Source organism: Balaenoptera physalus (assembly GCF_965194825.1).
Source record: "Balaenoptera physalus genome assembly, chromosome: 7".
NCBI classification, from domain to species: domain Eukaryota; kingdom Metazoa; phylum Chordata; class Mammalia; order Artiodactyla; family Balaenopteridae; genus Balaenoptera; species Balaenoptera physalus.
Window position 1 is genome coordinate 7,061,189 of NC_138886.1, and position 18,034 is coordinate 7,079,222.

At 55.9% G+C, this 18,034-nt stretch overlaps 1 protein-coding gene across 12 annotated transcripts; it reads right to left on the reverse strand.

Annotated features, from left to right (window-relative positions):
* Positions 1-614: 614 nt before the first annotated feature.
* On the reverse strand, positions 615-10,179 carry DOLPP1 (dolichyldiphosphatase 1). 12 transcript variants are annotated; one of them, XM_082470583.1, is made up of 10 exons: positions 10,032-10,179; positions 6,356-6,456; positions 6,049-6,133; positions 5,851-5,950; positions 5,521-5,619; positions 4,510-4,638; positions 3,935-4,024; positions 2,548-2,647; positions 2,032-2,071; positions 615-1,636 (listed from the first exon to the last, which is right to left on the reverse strand). In XM_082470583.1, exons 1-10 carry the CDS (start codon positions 10,105-10,107, stop codon positions 1,140-1,142), a joined length of 1,317 nt encoding a protein of 438 aa, XP_082326709.1. In that variant the 5' UTR covers positions 10,108-10,179; the 3' UTR covers positions 615-1,139. The 12 variants fall into 12 exon arrangements, with proteins under 12 accessions (XP_082326709.1, XP_082326705.1, XP_082326710.1 ...); XM_082470579.1 differs by having other exon boundaries at positions 6,049-6,136; XM_082470586.1 differs by having other exon boundaries at positions 1,154-1,640; positions 6,049-6,136.
* Positions 10,180-18,034: the final 7,855 nt, after the last annotated feature.

Here is an 18,034-nt window from a genome sequence, read left to right on the forward strand (position 1 = left end):
ACCGTGGTGGGGAACCCAGACCCAGCCTTCGAGCTCACGTGAGGACGGGATTACTTCTGATTCGCCTGAGGGTGAAGCTGTTATGAACCTCAGGTTAATGAATTAAAGAAGGGTTAGAACCCCCACTTTGGACCCCTGAAATGACTTGTGGTCTTTTCACTCCTACAAGGCATCCAAAACCCAGGTCAGTTTGCAGTTATTTCTTCCAAAGCACGATACTCACCCGTCCGCACACTAAAGAAGCACTGAATTCAACAAGGAGTGGAGGTGTTTATCCTGGCAGAGGCTTAGGAAGGACATGCTGGTTGTCCCCAGTCTTCAAGGGCTGTCACATGAAGGAGAAGCTAGGCTTACTGAGAGCAGAGCCAGCCAGCGCCACAGGGGGAGGTAGACGGGGACTAAAAAAACTCAATGGAAGGGAGCTGTCCTCAGACTCCAGTGGGATATGTCACAGAGGCCATTCCAACCCTGGCTTTGGAGGCTGGAGGGGACTAGGTGTCTTGGAGACGCGTACGATCTTCTGGTCTTAACCATGCCCTTGCCCCTCGGGTCGTGTGTCCGCACAGCCACGTCCCCGCCTCCTCCCATCAGCTCAGTCAACATGTTCAAGCTGCCAGAGTTCAAGATTTTATTTTAAAACAATAGTAAACAATTTTCATTGATTTTTCTTAAGTCAAACCACCTCACACTTGGCTTATCTCAGGCAAAAAGTAAAAAATAAAAATGAGAAGGGAAGGAAAGGAAAATGTGGGGACTGACCAACCTTCCCCAGAAATAGGCCCCTGGTCCTGGCATCTGGAATGGCTTTGGACACTGTCTTTAACAAATGAGAAAAGAAAGCACCAAAATATTGTGCTTCAGCAGCAGATTAGGAACCTCCACAAAGAAAAGGCGGCCGGGGGAGGGAGGGGGTCGGGCCCTGAACACAGGTCCCGAGCAGCCTGGTTCAGTTCTAGAAGCTTCCGAGTCTGGACGCATCTCCTCTCCACAGCTCCGTTTCAAAGCGACTTCAAGATTGGGAGGAGTCGTCCTCCGAGCTGGGCAGTGGGGATCTGTGAGCCACACGCCGGACACAGGCTTGGGGTGACCCAAGCAGGCTCCCAGCCTCTCGGAGGGGGGTCGGGAAGGACAAGGAATGCTCAGAGCACACAGAGGGGAGGGAAGGGTGGGGACAGTGGGCACCGCTGCCCCACTCCTCTCAGCAGCTCCTGCTTCCTCTGCGTTTTGTTCGGGTGGAGATGAAGACGAACCACTAGCGGACGGCAGGACAGGAAAGAGCTGTAAACAGCTTGGGTTTGCTCACCCGCATGTGCAGGCTCTTCCGTCAGAAAGGGACCGCTGTCTTGGGGACAGGGAACCAGAGAAAGCCCTTGCGGCGCACAGTCGATGAGGGTAGGACACAGCGATTGCGGCGCAGACGCTTGCTCTCTCTGGGCCTGGCCCCCACACGGGAAACACTGACCGAGGTTCTGCAATGGCGCTGGCGGCAGGGCGGGCACGGCGGTGCTCCCTCCTCCTGGGCCCCCAGGCCGTCTCTCGGGCCCAGGGCAAAGGGCCTGGAAGCTGACCTGGGCTCCTCGGTACGCAGGGCAGCCCCCGCAGAGCTGGCTCTTCCACTCCCTCTCCAAAATCCCATCTGCCTTTGACAAAACCAAAAAATAAATAGTGTGCATTTTTCACGCCACCTAGATCTCCTGGCCCTGTGGCCAGAGGTTCAAGCCCTCCTCCTCTACCCCACGCCCCAGTGCCCACGCCAGGGGCACTTTCCGCCCAACTGGGGGCTGGCAGCAGCACTGTGAGGGTCTCTGGCTGTGAGGCCCCCCGGCAACAGGCCCTCCAGGGTCCTGGTTGAGGGGCTGGCTCAGCCCTTTGGTCCACCTTGTTCATTAAAATTAAAATAAGAAAAAAAAAGGCTCCGCTCGGTGACTTGGGTCTGTAGAGGTCTCTGCTTCGTCCCTCTGTCTGTCATTCCATCCACCCTGCAAGGCATCGTGCAGGCCAGATCTGGAGGCTGGAGCCAGCCACACTCACCGGTCACTGCAATTTCGTCCCCAGCTTGCGCTGTCTGTTCCTGCAAAATGGGGGTGGGGGTCAGATCAGGGGACTCCTGGCGTCCAGTGACTCGCCCCTCAGCTGTCTCCTTCCTCCCCACAATCTCATCAGAATGAGTGAGTGCCCACTCCCAGTAGCCCCAGTGGTTGGCTCAAGCTGGGCCAATCAGAGCTCCTGCCCTGGGACCTGGGACTTGGGGCCTAGAGAGGGTCAATGTCTCTGCTGGGCCTGTAACACAGGTGCTCAGCTCTGGAGTCCAAGTGCAGCCAGGAGGCCGGGGCAGGGGCGGGGGCCAGGATGGGAGAACAGGGGCAAGAGGCACCTGGCTGGATTCCAGTAATTATGGGCAGTTCCCACTTATAGATAAGCCAGCATAAGTGGGGTTCTGTTACCATCAACCAAAACAGACAAGAAGGTAGTGAGTTCTCCATTTGGGATGTACATAAGCAAAGGTAGGAGCACTGCTGATAGAAGTTATCGAGTGGATCTGAGTACCTGACTTGGGGGTGTAGCAACACCTACGACGGGCTCAGGAGCCTGAGGGAAGCAGGGACAGCCCCGTTCCGTGGAGGGCCTGGTTCCTCGAGAGACCCCACTGAAATTCAGAAACCTAACTGTCCCCACAGGTCCTGTGTGATGCAGCCCCAGCCTCGTGCCATGGCCAGCCCCCTTGTTCCCTGGGCTCCAGCCACACCTGCCTCTGTCTGTTCAGTGGACTCCCCAAGCTTCCTGTTCTCAGAAGCTTTGCACAAGCTGTTCCCTATGCTAAGAGCACTCTCCCTGCCAAACCCCAACTTGGACAGTCCCGATTTCTCTCTGCTCAGATCTGTCACAGCCGGCCAGCCAGCCCAACCACACACCCTCACATCACGCTGCTGTCACGAGCTCTCAAGCCCGAGGCACTTGTCGCACAGGTAGGTGCCTCATTCCTCGTGTCCCCCCTGCCGGCCACTGCCATCTCACTCTGGGCCTATCCCCAGCCCACGGCCTGGCACAGAGCAGGTGCACGTGGAAGTTTTGGTACATCAAGGCAGGTGGCGGCCAGCCGGGAGGGGCGGGGCTGGGGGGCGGGGCCGCTCTGGGAGCCAGGTGGAGAGCCTGGGCCAGCTGGGGCCTTCCGCCAATAATGGGATTGCCTGCCCTAACCCCTCAAATCCCCTTTCCTCACAGATCCAGGGCTTTACCCTTAAGTTCGTTAGGATAATTTGGACCATGATGCCCTAGACACACTTCCCGGCTGCTGTGACCCCGCCCTGCGGTTCCTCTCACCAGGAGCCCAGGGCTCCTCAGGAAACCTCCCAGGCTTGTGCTGGAGCGCAACCTCGCCTCGGCTCCCCTCTGAACCTGGGAAGGAGCCAGGCCTTCCCGACCCCAGCTGGCACTCCACCCAGGACTTGGGGTGCGTGGAGAGCTGAGTCAGAAGAAGGCTCCAAAGCCAGCTTTGCCGTGACTGGCTGTGCAACCACGGGTGCCCCTAACTCACCACACCTCAGTTTACCCCTCCATAGGAAAGTGTCTGACTAAACAGTCCCGAGGGGGGTTGACACACAGGCCCCCAGAGAATCCTGGCTGCCCAGCTCTCTGGTTCCAGGCCACAGAGGTTAAAAGCATGGCCCTGGGCCCAACAGCCTAGGTTCCCAGCCCAGCTCCCACACCCGCGATCTGCAAACCCTTGGTCAAGTGATTCCTCTCCTCCCCTCTCTGAGCCTCAGTTTTCTCGTCTGTAAAATGGGGTCCAGGGGAGGATTCAATGAGGCAGTAGAAGAAAAGCGCTTGGGCAAGTGCCCGGCTCTCGGGGAGCCTTCCAAAACTGGGGGCGGCACTGACCGAGGGCTGTGCCCCACGGAGCCAGGACCCAGTGACGGCTATCCCCTTGACTCACCTGGCTTCTGCCCGGGTTACCGTGTACTCAAACCAGAGTACGTTGGGAATGAGGCTCGTGTCTCGGATTAGGAAGAACTCAGAGATAGGCCTGGAGAGACAGACACCCGGAAATCCAGGACCATATCAGGACACGAGTCTGTCACCAAGCCAGACTCTCCCACCAGTGCCTGGGGCCGGCGATGCACCCTCTCCCCGCCACTTTGCCTGGCCTGTGCAAGACCCAGATGTGTCACCTGTGTGACACTCAGGCAGGGACACTGCCCCAAGGTACACACAGCCCAGAAAGACACATGCTGCTTTCCAAGTCCCTGAGAGGCCAGGCAAGGACAGAGGCTGGCACCTTGGCTTCTGGGCTGAGAAAACCCCTGGGGGAGGTGGAAGCCAGGCGAGTGGGGCCTGCAGCCCTATGTCCACCAGAGGCCTGGGCACTAGGGCCCTCCCAGGGAGACTGAGGCTGGGGTCAGGACGCCTGGGTCCTCCCACTGATGGCCCCTTCGCAGGAGGGGGCACGGGCCATAGTGCCTGGGAAGGTGGGGGGAGCGGGGGACAGCAGCAGGGGCAGGAGGCAGTTACCAGGCTGCTATCCTAGGAAACAGGGGGGTGAGGACCTCCTGGGTGAAGACGAACCAGGCGACGGCCATGAGGCCTCCAGCGATGCCCCCATAGAGCACCTGGCTCCAGGTGTGGTACAGCAGGTAGACCCTGGGCCAAGGACAGAGGGAAGTTCGTGAGAGCCAGCCAGAGACCGTCCTGCACAGCCTCCCCGCACGCCTGAGTGCCAGCTTCCCTGGACCTCTGCACACACACGGGAGACATACACAGACAGGACAGACTCCTATGACCACACGGACTCAGAGCTACTTCTAGAAGGAGGCAAGGAGTTGGACCCCAACAGCTGCTCCCCTGACTCTAGAAGTGAAGGGATGGCTCAGCTAGGATTTGCCTCCCTTCTGTCCAGCTCTTGAACTTGGAGTTTGTCTGCAAGGGGCTCCTCCAGGACACTGGGAACAATGGCTAACCCTAGAATCTTGGGCCCAACCAAGAGGAGAGAGCAAGGACTGGGTTGGAAGGGGCAGCTGGAGCCCTGGCCCTTTCAAATGAGAGGCCTGGAGCTTTCCTCGTGGTGCAGTGGTTAAGAATCTGCCTGCCAATGCAGGGGACACGGGTTCGAGCCCTGGTCCGGGAAGATCCCACATGCCGCGGAGCAACGAAGCCTGTGCACCACAACTACTGAGCCTGCGCTCTAGAGCCCATGAGCCACAACTACTGAGCCCACACGCCTAGAGCCCGTGCTCCGCAGCAAGAGAAGCCACCGCAAGGAGAAGCCCGCCCACCGCAACGAAGAGTAGCCCCCGCTCGCCGCAACTTGAGAAAGCCCGCGTGCAGCAATGAAGACCCAACGCAGCCAAAAATAAAAAAATAAAAATAAATAAATAAAATAAAATGAGAGGCCTGGGCCCCTCTTCACAGCCCTGCCCTACAGGCTCTGGGACTCGGGTCCACAGCGAGGTCCAATAGGGACCAAGAATCCAGCTAGACCCCAGTGGGCAGGGCGTGGGGCAGGGGCTCTCCCTCCCGCTGTACCTGCTATAGGAGACTAGAAACGCCACAGTGAGGAGACCCAGGGAGAGTACATGCCTCCACAGCAAGTCCAGGAACCTGGCGTTGTTCGTTTGGTGCATTCTGGGAAAACAAGCCTGTTAGCTGGCCTCAGCCCACAGCCTGGGGCCCAGGCCTCCCACACAGCCCCGGCCCCATCCACATGCTCCCTGGGCACCTTCTGCCTTGGCTGCAGCTCCTCCCACCCCCAGTAGAGGCCAAGCCCTAAATGGCATCCAAAGGGCTTGCAGCAAGTCCCTGGCAGAGGCCAGCCTGGGCCAGTTCAGGGCCACCCCAGCCAGGGCAGAAGCTCACCTTAAATACAGAAAAAGGAAGGAATAGACGGAGAAGAACCACATAAACTGGGAATGGCTGGAGGGCATCCCGTACTTGGTGCCCACTGCCGTGTGGGGACCTGGTGGAGACAGAGAACAGGGCATGATGGGAGGATGCAGGCCTCCCAGTAATGCCCTAACCTGGGGGACCCGCAGACCCCCATGGCCTGGGCCCTACCTCCACAGGGCCGTGGCTCCTGGATGACGTGTTTGATCAGCCAGTTGACCCCCTCGTTCAGTGCCAAGCCCCCAAGGAACGAGATCTGCTGGGAAGATATGGTCAGCAGGGCCTCTGTGTGCTTGCTGGCCGCCGCCTAGCCCAAAGACCGCGGCCTCCCGCTGAACCTCCAGCCCAGTGGACAACCTGGCACCAGCCAGGAGGCTCCACACACCTCAGGAAAGGTGGAAGCGGCGAAGGGAAGGCAAAGCACCTGGGAAAGAATGGTGAGGCCCCTCCTCCCTGGGGGTGGGAGTGACTCACTCACCGTGTGCAGCTCCCGCTTGAATATGATGAGGGTCACAAAACCAACGATGACAAATATGGGGCTGAGGCTCAGGTAGGCAAGGAGGTGGCCAGAGAGATCACCTGGGCAAGACAGGGAGAACAGGATGAGGACAGAGCACAGCCATTGAAGAGGGCCTGGCCCCCAGCAAGCCCAGTAGGGCCTCAGTCGGAGAGGTGGTCCCAGCAGGGCCCGGAGCGCAGGGCCAGGCGGCTGGGGATGCCTCAGCGCACCAGCTCACCGCACCACCTCAGTCACGGGCACAGGGTGTTTACTAAGCACTCAGGTTCACAGATCGTGAGTTTAAAGCAGGTGCCTTCACTCTCCCTGTCCTACAGATGAAGACACCGAGTCCCACAGGGGTTGCATGATTTGTCCAAAGTCACACAGCCAGAAAGAGGTAGGATCTGACTAAAATCCAAGTCTCTAGCCTGGTCCAGGTGCTCTACCCATTATCCCACCAAAGCGGGAATTTGAACCTGGCTTGGTCTGACCCCAGAGGCTGGGCCCTGTCCCAGGAGGCAGTCTGGCGGGCACACGGATGCCTCCGGAACGCAGTGCTGTGCGGAGACCGACCCAGCCAAGCCCTGGGCCTCCAGGGGAACCTGGTATTCTCCGAACACCGCACAGACTTGGGTCTACACTGCGGACTCTGACAGGGACCAAGGCTGGGGGTGCGGAGGAGGCTACGTTGCCCACTACGGCCACCTGTTGCAGTAACAGCTTCTCACTGCCTCTCTACTGGCAAAAAATTGGCTACCTATTGACTACCTGCTTTTTACCCCCTAAAAGGTCTCGGCGGGAGGATCCTGAAGCCAACAGACAAGAGCCACTTTCCTGCTTGCCCAAGGGCAGGGCTAACACCGAGTCCAAAGGCCACCCTCACCATTTGAGACAGGGCAGCTATGTAGCAGCTCTGGGGTCAGAGAGTGTGGTTTAGTTCCCGTGCCAGCACTTGCTGGCTACATGACCTCAGGCAAGGACTTCACCTCCCTTGAGCCTCAGCTCTCTCACCCGTGAAATGGGGATTATCAGTAGTCGCCTCCTACAGCCATGGGAGCTCTGATGTGACCAGGCCTGTGAGACGCCCAGCTCGGTCCCTGGCACCCAGGACACTTCCACGTTTGGAGAACTCAGTGTGGGAAATGGCCCCACCACCAGCCTGGCCTCACACAGGCAGCAGGAAGGTACCCACCCAGGGCCGAGCCCAGATTCCAGGCTGAAGGGATGGGCACACACCTGGCCTCCCCCACACCTACCCAGGATAGGGCTGGCTTTGAACTAGCCTGGGAGAACAGGCCAGCAACAAAGGTCCAAATGCTAGTACTGCCATAGGCCCCCTGGATGACACTGGGTGAGGCCCTTCCTTTTTCTGGGGTTCTGTCTCTTCATCCACACAGTGGCCTGGCCCCCTCCAGCCCTGAGATTCTGGGTCTCTCAGCTGTCCAGCTGATGCCCAGGACACTGGGTCATCAGGAGGACAGGAAATGGCCCCCAAACCTTTGGCCATCTCCATGGCCTGTCTCACAGCAAGCGCTACCTTTGGGCCTTCCTGCAGATGCTGTCAGCAACTCTGGCCTCACCATTCTCTGGTCTAAGCCCCCCGGTGGCTCTCTCAGCCCTTAGGATAAGTCCCACCTCAATCCAGCTCATCAAGCCCTGCAGTCCTGGCCCTGCTTCCCTCCCACCTTCTGCTCCAGTTCCAGGAACCAAATTCTAGTTCCCTGAACGCACCATGTTCTGTCCTACTTCTGGACCTTTGCACACACTGTTTCCCCCACCTGGGATGCTGTCTGGGTTAACTCAACATAAATTAAGTACCCACCACAGTGGGAAAAAAAAAAAAAAAAAATCACACTCCTGCCATTGCAGAGCTCTCAGAATCTGTAACCAGGGCATCGTTCATGACACCACTCATTAGTGGAACTATCTGGCCTGCGTCTGTCTCTCCCTCTAGAAAGTAGGTGCCATGAGTGCAGGGATGGGGTCTCTACACTCCACTCAACCCCCCAAGCCCAGCACAGCGCCTGGCACTTAAATGGGCTCTAAAATGATGTTAAATGAATGGAGAATGGATGAAGGAAGCAGGGTCAGTGTGATGAGGGGCGCGAAGGAGAAGTGCAGGGGGTCACAGAAGAGTTAGCAGGGGGACGAGACCTTGAGAGAGGCCCCCAAGTTCAGCCAGGTCTCTCCTCCAGGCACCCACAGTCCCTGCAAAGGGTCCCTCATCACAGCCTGAATCATGCTGCTCACATCTGCCAGGTTCCTTCTTCTCGCCATGAGTACCCAGAGGAGTACTCCCAGGCCAGGGAGGGGAAATCATGAAGGTGCTGAGGCCTTAAGCAGGTCCCTTCCCCATTCCAGGCCTTGGTTTCCGTCCTGTAAAGTGGGGTGTTTTTTTTTTTCACAGTTCGGGAGTTCAGGGACATATTGGTTTGTTCACCGTTCAAAATGCAGAGCAAGCCCAGGGCCTGGCATTCAGGAGGTGCTCAGTGGATACCAGCTGAATGAATGATGGGTGAATGGCGGGCAGGCAGGCAGACAGTAGGGCCCAACAGCTGCAGGGCCACCCCACCCCCAGTATAACCCAGAACACCTAGGGTCAAAGTTTCCTGGCATCCAGTCCTGGGGCCCTCAGCAGGGCCAGGTTCTCATGTCTCTGCATGAATAGGCCTTTCCTGGGGCAACCAGGGCTCAATGAGGGGGCCCCCAGCCTCACCCGACACCCAACCATCCTACACATAGATGGCAGTGTGGGCTTGAGAGGGTCCTGGGAAGGTGGGATCATGTTAACTGCAGTTATTTCCTGAATGTTTACTGTATGCCAGGCACTGCACTCAGCCTTTCTCACATCTCCTATTTCTGATTCTCACATCACCACTAGAAGGGAAGCACTGTAATTAGTTCCACTTTAGAGAGGCACAGAGAGGTGAAGTCACTCGCACAAGGCCTCGGCCTGAACTCTGACCCCCAAGGTCCAAGCTCTGCACCACTCTACTAAACCGCCTCCAGAACAGTCACTAAAGGACCTCACAGATGGAAAACGCTGAGCTTCTGGAGCTGTGTCTGATGGGAAGCTCCAGAAGTCAACATCCCAGAGGCTGCCTGACCCCTCACCGGGTCCCCTGAGTTGTAGAGCAGTGCCCTACCCAGGGCGTGGCATCAGAAGTACTCAAACAACGAAGAGCTGCCCGGCCTCGACCTGCACACTCCCAGCAATGGGGAGCTCTTTCTTCCAGGCAGCCCAAAAGCACTGTTTGAAGGAAAAAGGCACTCCCTACACGCCGAGGAGAGAGTTCAGTCTCTCCGGCTCCGGGAAGGGCGGGGATAAAGGGCCCAGGTCCAGGCCAGTGATCCGTTCCCGCCTCACGCAGACCACCACCCCATTACAGCCCACCGGCGCCCCGGGACCCAGTGGAGCACCCCGGCCGCGCAGCCGCAGAGTGCGCGAGCGAGCGGCTCACAATTTCGCCCAGCTCATCGCCACACCACTGCGCCTGCGCGGCGCGCGCGCCGGCCGAACCCTCCGTGGCTCACTATTTGACAGTTCCCACCCCGGTCCCCCGGCGCCCCCTCTGCGGGCTTGCGCCGGCCGGAGCGCACGGCACTGACAGGCCTGCCCCGGGAAGGCGTCCTCGGAGCCGGGGTTGTCTTTTACCTGCAGGATATTCGACGTGGGTGAGGGTCACCGGCCGCCATGAAGCGGGGAGCGAGCACTGTCCGTCCGCTGCCATCTTACCCGGAGACCGGGCTTCGCCGAGCAGCCAATGGGGAGCCAGGGGGGCGGTGGTCCTGACCTATCACGCCGGGGGAGGTGCCGCGCACCCAATCGGAGGCCGATACAGGTAGCGGCGCAGCCATTCACCGTGCAGGCCGTGGGGCAGGCCCGAGCGGCGAATCAGGAAGCAGGGCCCCTAGGAGCCTGCGAGCCGGCCAAGACGGCGCCCAATCCGGGACGAGCGCAGGTAGGTGGCTAACCAATCAGAGAAAAGGGGGGTTTCGGCACACAACAGAGAGTAGAACAGCCAATCAGAAGGTGAGGCCGGCTCGCGGTGTGGGCAGGGCGGGCCAATCACCCGCTAGCTTGGGGGGCGTGTTGAGCTTTGGTGGGAGCTTTGGTTTGGTGGGGACCTGCTCCGAGTGAAGGCTTCCTCGGTACCCGGAGCCAGCCTGGGGTCGGCAGGACTTGAGCGCCCGTCAGAGCGCATGCTCGAAGCGGGGTGGCAACCTCGGCACTATGGAGTCTGAACTCACCTACTTTTAGTTATGAGTAAACTGAGGCCAGAGACCCAGAGGGGACTTATTTTCCTTTGCCCTTTACTGACTGGCAACAGGGCAAGTCACACAAAACTGACGACCTTTCCATTAAAGGTAGGGGGTGGGATGGGGGAAGGAACTCCCGGGGCGGGGGGCACGGTCGGCCCGCTAAATGCTTTATGGAAGCTTAACTGATGTCGAGTGGAAGCGTAATTGAAATTAAAAGACTCCGTCCCTCATTTCATTCAATTAACACAGATTTATTGATTCAATCTCATTTATGCTGCTTAATGAGGCATCTTGGGGGCATTTTAAACAAGAGGCCGGTTTTCCACCTATACCTCAGTTTTCCCAAAACATTCCTCTCATTGTCCTACAGGCCTTGCATAAATAGCCACACCTTACCACCCACCTCTCCCTCTCCCACCTTCACTGTCTCTCCAGCTAGATTGCAGTGCTTATTACAGTCCAGGTAAAGTGCCCGGCTCCTCCTGTCGTTGAGCCTTTTCGCATGCTGTTCCAGCTGCCTGGAATGCATCACCTCTTCTGCCCCCATCAGCCTGGCCAAGTCTGGCTCAGGTGTCTGTCCTCACTTAGAGGTTTCCATGGCCAGGAGAGGGGCCTCCACTGGGCTCCCACAGTTGCATCCCAGTTGCATCCCCTCTCCTACCCCAGCACTGACCACACTGGACTGTAATTGGCTCCTTGTCTCTCACAGTAAACAATGGTTCTCTGAATTCATGCAGCGCCAAGATCAGCTTGTAGAAAATGGGCCCTGGATTGATCCAGTAGAGCTTGGGTTGCAGCCTTGGAGTCTACATTCTTATGTCCCCTGGGGCTCTGATATAAGTGGTTGCAGCCACAACTGGAGAAGACCTGGGCAGCATGAAGACAGGGCCTGTTATGTATTGGAGACTGGCCCAGGCCGATGCTAGAACAAGTGCCTGATAAATAGCCTAAGTGTTTATGAGGAGAAGTGAGAACACAGCAGAGAATTCCGCTGACTCTGTGAGCCAGCCAGGCAACTGGAGTCAGTACCATGGGTGGGGCTGAAAGGACTGGGGGGATGATGGTGACTCAGAACCCACCAGCGAGCCAGGAGGGCCCCCAGGACCCCTCAACTCTACTCAGCTTCCCACCCGGCCCAGCCTGGGCTCGTGTGGGTCAGCTGGCCCCATTTCCCTGTCACCTGCCCTCAGCTACCTCAGGCACTGCCATTATTAGCCGCTGAGAGGCAGGAGGTGTGAGGAGTGGGCTGTGAGTTTCCCAGAATAGTTCTGCCGTCCAGTCTGGCTGCACAGCCCCTCCCTGGTTAGATGGCATTTCATGGATGAGCAGTTAGGCTTGAGAAGCCAAGTCCCTGAAACCCAGGCCTATCTGACTACAGGATCCTCTCACCTCAGGGAGAGTGTTCTGGAAGAAGTGTCCGGGTGAGGAACTATAAAATGTGAGGGAGTTAGCTGGGGTGGGGTTTTCCTGGCAGAAGGAACAGCACAGGATGAAATGCGCAAGAGAGAGGGAGAGGTGAGGTGCTGGGGGTGAGGGGCCTGGCCTCCCAAAACTTGGAGGGCCACTCTTGGTGACTACAGAGGGGATCTTGAAAGGTGACTTTGTCGTTTGGTTTGGTTTTGCCTTTGAAAAAAATTAAAATATAACCGTCATACAGGAAAATCCAGAAATCAAATGTGTATAGCTTGATGAAGTTTCACAAACTAAGCACACCTGTGTTAGCAGCCCCCAGATCGAGAACCAGAGCCCCAGGAGCTCCTGACACCCCATCTCGTCACCCCAGGGTGACCACCATCCCATCTGCTAGCACCATACATTAGGTTAGTCTGATCTGTGTACTTTCTATAAGCCGAATGCTACAGTACGTACTTTTGGGGCGTGGCTCCTTTCCCGGCATTGTGTTTGTGAGATCCATGCTGCGGCCTCTAGTTGTAATTCGTCTACTCTCCCTGTGTAGTGTTCCACGGTGTGAACACACCATGTTTATTGGTTTCTTTTCCATTCGACTCGACTCTTTTTTTTTTTTTGGCCGCACCACACGGCCTGTGGGATCTTCCCCGACCAGGGGTCAAACCCGTGCCCCCTGCATTGGGAGCGTGGAGTCTTAACCACTGTGCCACCAGGGAAGTCCTTCCATTCAACTCTTGCTGGACTTTGGGGTGTTTCCAGGTCTGGGGTGTTAGGAATGGTGCTGCTAGGAACAGCCTTGTGCAGATCTTTGGTGTACACGTGGATGCTTTTCTGATGGCGACGTGCCTAGGAGCCAGTGCGGGGTCCCATGAGATGGCAGAGATGACAGGACAGACCTGCCGTGTGGATGAGGAGCTGGGCGGTGCAGGCATGAATGCTGTGAGGGGAACCATGGGAAGCTGCAGGAGCCACCTGCCTCCTCCCTGAGCTGAGGGGTGGACCAGTGATGCCCCTGGTATCTCTCTGAGCATCCTGGGAGGTGCTCCATCCTTAGTCACTCGTCTTATCTCCACTACAGCCTGGGAGGCAGTTCTTAATGCACCCAGTTTATAGCTGAGGGACAGTAAGGCTCTGAGTGTCCCACCGTTTGCCAAGTCAGCTGGCTGGTGTGTGACAGAGCAACGCTTTGAAGCCAGGTCTGCCTGATGGGCAGGCCCAGGTTCTGAACCACCCTGCATCCCATCAGCCAAACTGCAGGCTGCCTCCTGCCACTGCCCGGAGGAGTCCTCAGACAAGCCGCAGCTGTCCCGGGCAGGGCTGGCCTTTCACTTTGGCCTCTCCTCTGGGAGGGAGTTCACAGACGGTGCGGCCCCCGGATTAGAGGCACAACGTCTTACTCTGTGCGCCACACCCCAGCCACCCTGGCATGCGCTCAAAGTCCCTAGGAAAGAACTCTTCCCCTCTCTGGGCCTGTTTCCCCAAAATGTGTCAGCTGCCGCCCTCTAGATTAGAGGTTCGTTCATGCACTTCCGGGACTATTTGAGCCCCTAGGCGGTGCCAGACCACGTCTGGGCATCAAGGATGAAGGGAGAAGGATGGAGAGGAGCAAGGGTGCCGCCATCGAGAAAGTGTCCTTCCCATGGAGGATGTGGGACTCCTGGATCCTGAAGATGCCAGTAAGAAAGACAAATGGTCTCAAAGTAGAAGTGACAGTTTTGGCTTCAAAACCTCTGAGAGGAGCCATTCACTGTCTGTGTCTTAGAATAGAGGCTTCTAGAAGTCAGGGCCTAGTGTTCCAAACACCGCGGAGCCAAGTCCTCAAGACACATTGTCTGGCTCAGTCTCCCAAGCCACAAGCTCCCCTGGTTTGTGGCATGTGCTGATTTCCATGGTGTAAATACTCTCTCCTGTGGCCACTTGCCAGCCACCATCGTGATGGTACGGAACAAGGAGTTGGGAAGAGATGCACAGTCAGCTCTCACTAGCAGATGGGGTGCAAGGGGGCTCCAGAGCCTCCACCGCTGCCTGTGCAGCACCTGGTGCAGTGCTTGGCACACAGTAGGCACACAGGAAACACTTGGTGGACAGATGATCCTTCTTCACCTGTCCTGTCCCATTTGCATACATGCCCTGGGAGCCATTTATATTGTAATCGAAACCACTGTTTACTGAGCACTTGATGTGAACCACAAATTGGGCCAAAGATGACACTATGAGATCTTACCCTCCACACCCCCCTCAGGCTGCACGAGAATCAGTCTCACAGGCGATGCAGCAGAAGCCCTACGGGTTCGGGAGATATGGGCGTCCACGCTGGGGCTGCTGTGTATTCACTGTATGCACTGGGGTGGTCATCCTCCACTCTCAGTTTCCCCTTTCATCAACAGGGGGGCTGGCATCAGTTACCTACTGCTGTGTAACAAGCCAGTCCCAAACCTAGTGCCTTAAGACCATCACCATTTTATTGTTCAAGATCTGCATCTTGGCTGGCTCAATTCTGCTGGGTCACTCATGCAGCTGGTGACTCAACTGGGCCTGTGTGGTCCAAGGGGCCTCCCTCAAATCTGACACTTAGCTGGGGCTGCTGGCCCGGGTGCCACGTTCTCCTTCATGTGGCCTCCAGCAGAAGAGCCAAGGTTTTCATGGCCGCAAATACTCTCCAAGAGGGCAAGTCCCAATGCACCAGAGGTCACCAAGCCTCTGCTTGCATCACGTCACTCTTGTTCCACTGGGCAAAGCAGGTCACATGGCCAAGGTCAGAGCTGATATGGGAGAGGCCTATACAAGGATATGGATTCCAAGAGGCACGATTCGTGGGGGCCGTGACTGTAACAGTCCACTGGCTGCCACAGAAATAAGTGGGCCAGGATTCCCCTGAGGGCCTTCCCAGACCTGGTGTCTGGTATTCTGAGCTTCCTGGGACTTGTTACGCTAGAAAGGAAGTTCTCGAAGACTGATTCAGGGTGTGGTGGGGGGATGGCAAAAGGACCCAGGAGCCAGCTCAAAGGGGCTCCCACTGGGAAAATTTGTGACCATTTGAACATCAGAAAAATGATTGTAACTGATTGTAAATATCAAATAAATAATAACCCACGAGTCCATAGTGGTATTCAAAAAAGAAGAGGTAAAACTCTTTGCGGAATGCTATTCAGCAACAGAGAAATAAAATACTGATACATGCCATAAAAGGGATGAATCTCAAAAACATTATTCTATGTAAAGAAGCCAAGCACAAAAGATCACATGTTGTATGACTCCATTTATAGGAAATGTCTGGAAAAGCCAAGTCATGAGAGAAAGTAAATTGGTGGCGGCCTTGGGGCTGGGGGATTCACTGCAGTTGAGCACAAGGGGTCTTTTGGGGTGATGGAAATACTCTAAAACAGGAGTCCCCAACCCTTGGGTGATGGACCGGTAGCAGTCCGTGGCCTGTTAGGAACCGGGCCGCACAGCGGGAGGTGAGCAGTGGGTGAATGCGTGAAGCTTCATCTGTATTTACAGCTGCTCCCCATCGCTTGCATTACCGCCTGAGCTCCACCGCCTGTCACATCAGTGGCGGAATTAGATTCTCATAGGAGCACGAACCCTACTGTGAACTGCGCATGCGAGGGATCTGTGTTGCATGCTCCTTATGAGAATCTAACGCCTGATGATCTGAGGTGGAGCTGAGTTGGTGATGCAAGCGCTGGGGAGCGGCTGCAAATACAGATTAGCAGAGAGGTTTGACTGCACAGAGACTGTAATAAATCAATTGCTTGCAGACTCATGTCAAAACCCTATCAGTGGGCTTCCCTGGTGGCACAGTGGTTGAGAATCCGCCTGCCAATGCAGGGGACACGGGTTCGAGCCCTGGTCCAGGAAGATCCCACATGCCGCGGAGCAACTAAGCCCGTGCACCACAACTACTGAGCCTGTGCTCTAGAGCCCACGAGCCACAACTACTGAGCCCGCGCGCCTAGAGCCCATGCTCCGCAACGAGAAGCCACCGCAACGAGAAGCCCGCACACCGCAATGAAGAGTAGCCCCTGCTCGCTGCAACTAGAGAAACTTTTCTATACATTAAAAATTTTCAAAAGCACAGAAAATTTTTAAAACGTACAGTGGTCCCTGCTTATCCAGTTTTGCTTTCTGAGACTGCACTTGCCCTCAGTCAACCATGGTCCGAAAATATTACATGGAAAATTCCAGAATTAAACAATTCATAAAATTTTTTTTTTCAAATTTTATTTATTTATTTTATTTATGGCTGTGTTGGGTCTTCGTTTCTGTGCGAGGGCTTTCTCTAGTTGTGGCAAGTGGGGGCCACTCTTCATCGCGGTGCGCGGGCCTCTCACTATCGCGGCCTCTCTTGTTGCGGAGCACAGGCTCCAGACGTGCAGGCTCAGTAATTGTGGCTCACGGGCCCAGTTGCTCCGTGGCATGTGGGATCTTCCCAGACCAGGGCTCGAACCCGTGTCCCCTGCATTGGCAGGCAGATTCTCAACCACTGCGCCACCAGAGAAGCCCTTCATAAATTTTAAATTGTGCACCGTTCTGAGTAGCATGATGAAATCTCGAGCCATCCTGCTCTGTCCCCTGAGATGCGAATCATCCCTCTGTCCGGCGTACCCATGCTGTATACACTACCTGCCCTTTAGTCACTTAATAGCCATCTGGGTCGTCAGAATGACTACCACAGTATCACAGTGCTTGTGTGTGAGCAGTCCTTACTTTACTAAATAACGGTCACCCAGCACAAGAGTAGTGACGCTGGCAGTCCAGGTATGACAAAGAGAAGCTGTCAGGTGCTCCTTTAAGTGAAAGTTTTCAACTTGGTTAGGAGAGGAAAAAAATCACGTACTGAGGTTGCTGAGATCTACAGTAAGAACAAATCTTTTATCCATGAAATTATGAAGAAGGAAAAGGAAATTTGTGCTAGTTTTGCTGTTGCACCTCAAGCTGCAGAAGTTACAGCCAGCGTGTGGTAAGTGATTAGCTGAGATGGAAAAGGCATTAAATTTGTACAATATTTTGAGACAGACCATATTCACATAACTTTTATTACAGTATATTGTTATAATTGTTCCATTATTCTTGTCATTAATCTCTTACTGTGCCTGATTTATATAAATTAAACTTTAGGAATTCCCTGGCGGTCCAGTGGTTAGGACTCCGTGCTTTCACTGCCGAGGGCGTGGGTTCAGTCCCTGGTTGGGGGAACTGAGATCCCGCAAGCCACACAGCGTGGCCAAAAAATAAATAAATAAATAAGTAAACTTTATCATAGGTATGTATATATAGGAAAAAACGTAGAATATATAGGGTTCAGTACTATCCGTGGTTTCAGGCCTCCACTGGGGGTTTTGGAATGTATCCCCCGCCCATAGAGGGGATTACTGCACCTTTCAAATAAACTTTGTGATGTCTGACTGCCCATGAAAACTTCTGAACACCTGGTAAGCTCAGATCTGCTCCATTCCTCCTCCAGCCCTCCCCGCTGGCTCTAACCCACTCAGCCATTTACAGTGACTGAAAGGCTGAGTCTGCACCCCTGCCAGGTCCCCTGCCTGTATCTTAAGAGTTGTGGACAAGGAGGCCCCTGAGCTAAGCGACCTTACCTAGATGCTGCCCGAGCAGGATCCACTCCCAGGCTGCCCCGCCCACATCTATGCCCTTAAGCGCTGCAGGGGCACCCTCCCCACCTTCACCCGACGGACACGTGGCCCTGCCAGGCTGGCGAGCGGCTCATAGCTCCCACCAGGCTGCCTTCCACCTTTGCCCTCCTGGAGCATCCCCCAAACTGCACCCCGAAGAGCAGGCCCCCAGGAAGCAACAGCCACACGTGCACGGCAGTGTGGAAGGAAATCATTGAATCATTTATTTGACTCGGAGTCGATGTGCACACGCCCTACCATACAAAAGTGGCAAGCTGCAACAAATCAAGTGCCAGAGGCAGTGCATGGACGTGTAAACAAAGACAAAATGAAAATGCCACTTCTCTGTGAT